At 42.1% G+C, this 9,169-nt stretch overlaps 1 protein-coding gene across 1 annotated transcript; it reads right to left on the reverse strand.

The window, feature by feature from the left end:
* Positions 1 to 8,152: 8,152 nt before the first annotated feature.
* Positions 8,153 to 8,769, reverse strand: LOC309818953 (2-iminobutanoate/2-iminopropanoate deaminase-like; the record flags this gene model as incomplete). The annotated part of the gene is made up of 1 exon (XM_082648984.1): positions 8,153 to 8,769. One exon carries the CDS (start codon positions 8,767 to 8,769, stop codon positions 8,356 to 8,358), a length of 414 nt encoding a protein of 137 aa, XP_082505110.1. The 3' UTR covers positions 8,153 to 8,355.
* Positions 8,770 to 9,169: the final 400 nt, after the last annotated feature.

Here is a 9,169-nt window from a genome sequence, read left to right on the forward strand (position 1 = left end):
AGGGGACACGGGTTCGTGCCCCGGTCTGGGAGGATCCCACATGCCGCGGAGAGGCTGGGCCCGTGAGCCATGGCCGCTGAGCCTGCGTGTCCGGAGCCTGTGCTCCGCAGCGGGAGAGGCCACAGCAGTGAGAGGCCCGCGTACCGCAAAAAAAAAAAAAAAAAAAAAAAAAAAAGAACGAAATAATGCCATTTACAGCAACATGGATGGACCTAGAGATTATCATACTAAGCGAAGTAAGTCAGACAAAGAAAGACACATATATGACATCACTTATATGTAGAAAGCTAAAAACATGGTTCAGATGAACTTATTTACAAAACAAAAATATAGAATCACAGATGTAGAAAACAAACTTATGGTTATGGGGGGGGAAGGGGTGGGGGAGGGATCAATTGGGAGATTGGGATTGACATATACACACGTGTATCATCAGGCCACTCACGATGGCTCTTCTCTTGCTCTATGTACATCCCCTGCCTGACCAAGGCCTGCTTCACCTACACCATACTCTCATGACTGAACTTCCTTTTGCCCCAGGCCCCAGCTAATGATAGTTTATCAAAAGGGCAATGAGGGTCATGCCCCTTTGCTGGTTTCCCTGGTAACTAATGAGCCCACCTGATGTCAATTTCCTTATAACTGGTAATCTATTCCTTCCCCCTGGGAGCGAAAGACAGCCACCATGTCCTACCCACTGTCTGCCACACATGGTGGGGTATCACTCCAGGACCTTGCTTCAGACGTGTAAGCTCCCCCATCCATTAAACCCCTGATGTCCCTGATTGCTGACTCCGGGCTCTTTCTTCAATCTTGAAGCTGGGCAAGCACAGGCCTTGTAGGCCTGTGGGGCATAGCCCAACAACACTACTATATATAAAATAGATAATTAATAAGGACCAACTGTATAGCACAGAGAACTCTACTCAATACTCTGTAATGACCTATATGGGAAAAGAATCTAAAAAAAGAGAGCATATATGTATCTGTAAAACTGATTCACTTTGCTGTACACCTGAAACTAACACAACATTGTAAATCATCTATACGCCAATAAAAATTTTTTAAGAAGAATCAGGGGACTTCCCTGGTGGTCCAATGGCTACGACTCTGCCCACTCCCAATGCAGGGGCCCAGGTTTGATCCCTGGTCAGAGAACTAGATCCCACAAGCCGCAACTAAGAGTTTGCATGCCACAACTAAAAAAAAGATCCCACATGCTGCACCTAAGACCTGGTGCAGCCAAATAAATAAATAAATATTAAAAAAAAAAAAAAAGAATCAGAAAGAAATGTTCTTTACTAATTAACAGAGGATGGAGCACCCTGACTCCACTAGGGGGTCTGTATATATGCAAATGAACACCCCACAAACATCTATAAACCCTAAAGTCTGCTTTTATTTTTTTCTATCCAGCTTCATTTTCTAACTCTCCATCCCAGAGGTACAACAAAGGAAGTGGCACTAGAGACTATTTCCACCTAGTTCCTCACAGATCATTTTATTTGGTCCACATAAGGCACGCCAAAACATGCAATGCAAATCTGATCAATGTTGAAATAGATCCTTTTTTAAAAGAATCTATTTTTCTGACCAGAGGTCACAGAAACAGGATATCTTATTCTAATTCCCCAATTTTTTTTCTTAACAGAAAAGATTTTCAGGGCACCCATAGAAAAATAAAGGAAGCCAAGCAGAACTCCTACACTTCTTCCTCTCAACCTGGGGAGTTATGCCTTTTCTGTGTCAAGGATCAGTTTCTGATTTAGAAGGCCCTAGATGTATAAGCTCACGAGGCCAAGTATCCAAAAGCAAGCCTCAACATCAAACATGTCTAGAACTGTGACGTGACTTTCCAATGGACTCTCACAATGGGAATACTTCAGTCGTCTGCATGACATTTGAAGGAAAAACGTCCATTAAAGGGGAGAAGGTAAGAACGAGCAAACCATTTTTCACATCTGAAAATCTTCCTGTGTTAAGAACTTCAAACAGTTGGAATTCAACTGGCCAGAAAGATCTGGATTTATACTTACTTCAAAGCAACTCAGCTAACTCTGGCTTTGTTTCTTGAGAGGTCTCCCCACGTTTCTGCAGCTCCTCTAACGGATTAAGAACTCAGGGGTCCAGGGACCAGTCTTTAAAACTGCTCCTCTTGGATGAAGGAAAAGATGGTGTAAGCAGATAGGTTAGAGGGTCCCTGGAGAAGGAGAATCAGGCTTCACTTTCTTGACATAAGAGAACCCCTTTTAGCCTAAGCCATTTTGTGATCTAAGCCTGGCTACAGTGCTTGCCCTTGAACAGGTCTCCATAATTAATGATCTTAAGGAAGGGAATGCAGAAACAAGGCAGGAGCAGTCAAGAATCAACAGCACCGGCTTGGGGTAGGGTCCTGGTTCCTCGAGGGATATACGTAATAATATATCTTTGAGTTGGGCAGGAACTAAGGCCCCCACCCAGGTGGAGGATGGAATGATGATGTTGACCCACCTGACTTCAATCAACTAAAGCTTGGACTCTGTCAAACCTTGCCCCAATTCTATGCTGAATTCTCCTCTGCTCAAGCCCCTTCATGAATATGCATGTACCCTTAGCTTGTAACTTCCCCAATTTTGCTTTTCTGGGAGACACTGCTTTGGGAGAGACCCCCAGTGTTCTCCTTACTTGCTTCAAGTAATAAATCCTTCCTTCTCCTGATCTCTGGCTTGGTTGTATCTATTGGCTCAAAACCCACCAACAGATTGTTGCCAAAATCTTGGCACTGTGTGATGCTGAACAGAAATACGGAGATGGAGTTATGGAGGAGAAAGAAAGAATGGCTTTATTTCTTTTTTTTTTTTACCTTATTTATTTTTGGCTGCAGTGGGTCTTCGTTGCTGCGCGCGGGCTTTTCTCTAGTTGCAGCGAGCAGGGTCTACTCTTCGTTGCGGTGCGCAGGTTTCTCACTGCAGTGGCTTCTCTTATTGTGGAGCATGGGCTCTAGGCGAGCGGGCTTCAGTAGTTGTGGCTCATGGATTCAGTAGTTGTGGCTCATGGGCTCTAGAGCACAGGCTTGGTAGTTGTGGTGCACGGGCTTAGCTGCTCCCGGCATGTGGGATCTTCCCGGACCAGGGCTCGAACCCATGTCCCCTGCATTGGCAGGCGGATTCTTAACCACTGCACCACTAGGGAAGCCCAGAATAGCTTTATTTCTTTGCCAGGCAAAGAGGAAACACAGTAGGCTAGCGCCTCAAGAACTGTGCCCCCCTCCCTGGGGAAGAGGGACAGGTTTATATAGTCAGGACTCCTGGTGATAAGGATCATGTGATAAGGATCAAGGCAGTAACAGTCTTGCATTCTTCTTTCTTCTGCAAAGTTTCAAAAGGGTGGGGTTGCTGACAAGATTAGGGTGTGTGGAGGGTCTCAGGTGGTCTAACCTTGAAGAGCTTCTCTGGTCCCTGTAATCTTGCCTCAGGTGGTTTCATGGCTGCTCCTTCCTTGATTAGCAACTGTTTGAATCTACCCTTTGGAACTCAGGGAAGGTCATGGAGGCTGGAGTCTTGCCTACGAGAAATGCGGGACAAAAAGGCCTCCGTACCTGGGAGCCCCACAGGGCCCTGCTCAGCATCAAGATGAACTCAGTTTTTGGGTATCAAATGTACCCAGTTTTCTAAGCAAGGTTATTTGCCTCCTTCACTGGGCATCCCCACTCACACCCACATCTTAGGATGCAATTTTTTGTCTATCTGTTCGTTCCTTGGGGGAAGGGACAGTGTCATGGACTCCTTTCCCCCTCGCTGGTTCCCCAGCACCTAGTGACCACAGCTCTCTCCTTGACCAGACTCTAGGCAGGCTCCTCTAAGTCCTTTTTCTTTTCTTTGTTTTAATTTTTATTAGAGTATAGTTGATTTACAATGTTGTGTTAGTTTCTGCTGTACAGCAAAGTGTATCATTTATACATATAACCACTCTTTTTTAGATTCTTTTACCATGTAAGTCAATACAGAGTATTGAAAAGAGTTCTCTGTGCTATACAGTAGGTCCTTATGAGTTATCTGTTTTATACATAGTATATGTCAATCCCGGTCTCCCAGTTTATCCCTCCCTCCACCCCACCCCCCACTCCCGCTTTCCCCCCTGGTAACCATAAGTTCGTTTTCTACATCTGTGCTAAGTCCTTTTTTTAAATATTTATTTGGCTGTGCTGGGTCTTAGTTGTGGCATGCGGGATCTTTCGTTGCACCATGTGGGATCTAGTTCTCTGACCAGGGAACGAACTTGGGCCCCCTGCATTGGAAGCATGGAGTCTTACCCACTGGACCGCCAAGGAAGTCCCTGTGCTAAGTCCTTTTTCAACTAGACCTCAACCTAGACTGTGTCCATCCATGTTAGGCCTGCACTGCCCAGTTTTAGCAAGAATCTTGTTAAGCTCAGTTTACAGAGAACCCCACCCTTAATATCTGATCAAATTTCTCAACCCGAATCATCCTCTGGGTGATATCTGATCACTGTTGCCTGCCCTCGGCTACAAACCTGTTCAGTTTGTTTAACCAGAATCCCCCTTACCCCTGATGTTTCCTCTTAGTAATTTCCTTCCACTAACTCCCTCCCTGCTCCTTGGCTGTAAATCCCCACTTTTTCTTGTTGATTCAGAATCAAGGTCAAATCTATGCCGGGGTCTCTTTTTCCCAGTTACAATAGTTCCTGAATAAAATCTGTTTTTACAGCTTTAGCTACAGTCTGGCCCCGGTTTCCTTTGATAATAGTACAGTACCTGGGGTACTGTCTTCACTCAAAAACTGCATTAATTGAACGATGGATAAGACAAATATGAATGAACAAACAAATGCATGAGTGAACCTTCAGCCCACTCCACTCTCAGAGGGCAGGGGTAAGCAGCACAGATGAAATGACAGCCCTCAAGCGTCTCTCTCCTTACTCTGCTCTAGTACAGAATCGTTACCTCCTGCACGAATCTGACGGCCTTGTCGGGGAGGGAAAAAAATCTCTTCCTCTACTCATCTTACGTTCTCAGGCTGGGGCCCTGTACACTGGACTCACGAAAGACAAATTAACAAGAGAAAAACATAAAAATTTATTTAGTGTAAGTTTTATGTGACACAGGAGAATTCATAAGGAATGAAGACCAGAAGAAGCAGTTAAGCCCAAGTATTTTTACACTAGGTTTGATGAAGACTGGGAAGTCGTGGTAAAATGTGATAGGACAAAAGGATACGAGATAAAGTTAGTAAACTGGGGGGAATTTAGCAAGGCCTGATCATTTGGATTCCTCCTGGCATCACTCCATCTGTGAAGATAAGAAGGGCACCTCTCTCATGAGGATCTCATGACCCACTTTGGGGAAGAGGGGAGATGAGAGAATCCTTTCTGCACCTGCTACATCCCAAATTCCTTCAACCCAAAATATTCAAGATGTCAAGGTGCCATATTGTGAGGTAGCATGTGTTTTACCCCATCAGCCAAACCCCTAATAACAAGGAGATGGGAACCACAATATGAAGAAGTAATTGAGCTAAGAGGCTCCTCTGAGTAATGAGAAGAAAAAAAAAAATGAAGAGTAGAAAGTGCAACAGAGTAGACACCTCCCCAAAACTAATAAAGACCATTAGAAAGGTCCGAGGTCTGACACCTGGGGGAGGGTTGATATGAGCCATTGCACCTGTGTGGTTACAGATGCATGAATGAAATTTGATGACTCCAGCAGAGGACCAAGTATGCACCTCGGGCACCAGCAAAGCAGTAGCACTAAAGAGGAGAGAGAATCTCAAAGTTGGGGCTTCATTGTGAAAATTAAATTATTCTTATTTTATTGTCTTCATATATGTGCGATGTCATCGTCTCTGCAGGGTCAGGACCTCTACCACTCTACCCCTACACACACGGACAGAAACAATTTTTGCACCTCTGGGAACCTAAATAAAGAGCATGCCGAGGAACGCATGAGATGTCGCCATAGAGTACAGAAAGACTGTTGTGAGCAACTTTGAAAACTGTCTCACTATTTCCAGTGACGCTTTGTATATTTGTGAGCACACGTGTGATTAGAGGCTGGAGCTGAGTCCTCGTGTGATTAGCTCTGTGTGATTGCGTGTTTGTGTAAACGTCTGTAGAAGCATTTGTACACAAGACGTGGCTAAGTAAAGGATCCCAAATGGTGTCCTAATCAGAAATGTTGTCTCAGAAGTGAGACAGATTGAAACAATCTATAAAGAGAATAAGAAAGAGAAAGGAAGTTAAGTCAGAAGAGGAAAAAGGCCAAAGTGTTACTGAAGAGGCACAAATGTCATAAATCTAAAATAGATGTTTAGCACCAGTTATAACTTTGCCACTCTGCTGTGACATTTAAAAATTACCAACTCCATAATATGGTTTAAAGCAGTGTTTGCCAACCTTAAATGGGTTTAGACATTCATCACTCACATGCGAAAGAAGTTTAGGTCAAGCATAAGAAAAAACTTCCTAAAGAACAGAGTTTCTAGTTAATAGATGTAATTTGTGATATTTTCATTAACCTAAGCTATTATAAAATAGTGCCTTGCATTACAGAAAAAAGCAGAATTTCAGAGAAATGATTACCAATTTATCATTCCTGGTTAATAGGAAGAAATCCACTTTCTGAAGAGAAGTAAAGAAAACCTTTCATTTTGATTGCCTTGGCCAATGTAAAAATGAAGAAATAGAATGTGACATTTTAAATCTCACAGACAGGTTTAGTGTAAACTGTTACAAAGTGGAAGAGGTATACAGATCTTAGCTGATCTTCCCCTGGAACCTGTTTTCTTGAAGGTTTAGGCATTTCACAAATCTCCTGCATTTGTGTAATGGTTTACCCTTTTTCAAAGGGCTTTTACATTTCTGATTCTTGCTGATCCCCATAACAACTTGGCACAGTGTTTGAGTATTAAGTGTGAGCTACAGAGAGGTTGTGTGGTTTATTTGAGATGTCACAGTCTGTGACAGCCCCACTACAAGTGATACTTATTCTACAGTCATTAATGCCTCCCTAAAATTATACAAAGGGAATCCACACATCCATTCCAGGAACTGTAGAGCCATCCATTGTCTTGTGTTCCTGTGAGATTTCCTGCCGGGAGGGGAACACAAAGGCTGCCATCTTGGTGGTATGGGTTCATTCTGACCAGTTGGTACCCAGGCCATGATAAACATTTTAATATCATCTGTGATTATTTGTGTAAAGGAAAAGACCCTGGATGGGGGTCAGGAAAGTTGAGTTCTCGTTCTGGCTTTTATTATTGAGAATACTGCAGCCATCGTGGCTAACACTTACTGAATGCTTACTTCAAATAACGCCAAGTATGCCACATGGAGAATCAATTCTCACAGCCACCCTCTGAAGTAGATAAGCTCAGCTTGTACTTTACTGATAAGAAAACCTAGATCTAGAGAAATGAAACAAGTTGCCCAAGGATATGAAGCTTCCTGAGAAGCCAGGACTTGAACTTGGCAGTCAAATGCCAGAACTTGTGTTTCTGACCATTATGAGAACCTGCCATTCACTGGTTGACCGATTTAGGCACTCTTAGTTTCCCTGAGTTCAGCTTCCTTGATTACTTAGTAAAAAGGTTTCACTAAGTCCCTTCAAATTCCATATACATTATGGAAATTAGAGAAGAAATACTGCTGAAGTGTGATTTCTCCTTTGTTAATCAGTGTGTAAAAGTTGCTCTGAACCCAACAGATAAAACTGAAGGGCTTCACACCCCCACCGGTTTCCTCCATTGTAAACTTCGTGTATCATATTTTTTTATTTTATACTTTAGATATGTTCCCAGTATGTTACAGACAGAATTTTATTTTATTTTTATTACTTTTTTAAATCTGCATGCTATTTTATTTCCATTAGAAAAATATTATCTATATAAAATTTGGTCCAGTTTCTTCTCCTTTACCTCTACCATTCAAACTTAAATGCTTTAATTTTACTCAAGTAAAAGCAGAATCATGTATCTGACATGAGAACTAAATAGTTCACATCATTAAATTAATAGAGTTTAATTGAATTAGGTGTGCTCTTTCTTATTTCTCAGGAATAGTAACTCATCTTTCCTATATGCTATTTCCCTTTACTTTTATTTTTCTGAGTAACTATGTAATGTGTGTCTCTTTTCCCACATCCAGTAGTAATATGAGTGTTATAGAAGTGTAATTTATAACATCAGTAACTAGATTCATCATTAATCTTCAACTCATGTTCAATTCCCCTTATCATATGGTATTTCCATAATAACTTCAGATATTTCAGTCAACCTTACACTTTCCAACAAATACTGTAAAGATTAAGACATTAATTTAAAAACATTATTAAAATTCCAGACTGAATAACACTGGGCCCACTTAGAGCGATGCTGTCACGAGAGGTCCTTGGACAGCTACTGCTTCAATCTCAACACGGCCTCCTTTGGTAAAAGCAGCTACCTGGTAAGCAGCTCTTGCAGGAAAACTACTCTGGAAATACTGCTTGTAGATGTCATTGACAGTATTGAAGTTGTTTATGTCAGCCAGCAAAACAGTCGTTTTTACCGCATTCGTGAAGTCACTGCCTGCTGCTTTCAGAATTTCACCCATGTTTGTAAGAGCTTGTTTAGCCTCTTCTGCCACCCCTCCTGGCACAAGCTGTCCACTTGCAGGATCCGTGCCTCGCTGTCCTGAAATGTAAATGGTCCTGTCGACTAACACAGCCTGACTGTAGGGACCAATGGCCGCTGGGGCTTTCACGGTGCTGATCACCTTTCTGATCAAAGACAACATGGCTAATCCTTTTCCCTTGCCGCCCCCACCCGTACGTACTCGTGTCTCACGGGTCTCTACAGACAGAATTTTAAAATGAAAATGCTATGTTAAATTTACTGGATGATTAATCTTTTTAAAAATTCTATTGTGAATCTTTTTGTGTTTGTTGTTCTTAAATTTTATTATTTTTAAACCACTTTATTGAGGTATGATTCACATATAAAAAGCTATACATACTTAATGTGCACAACTTGATGAGTTTGGAGATAAGTATACACTCATGAAACCATCATCATAATCAATGTCATAAACCTATCCATCACCTCTGGAAGTTTTCTCCTGCCTTCTTATTTATCATTATTTTTAGTACTGTTATTAGTGATAAGAACACTTAACATAAGATCTATCCTCCTAGCAA

This window comes from Grampus griseus, assembly GCF_964374135.1.
Source record: "Grampus griseus genome assembly, chromosome: 2".
NCBI classification, from domain to species: domain Eukaryota; kingdom Metazoa; phylum Chordata; class Mammalia; order Artiodactyla; family Delphinidae; genus Grampus; species Grampus griseus.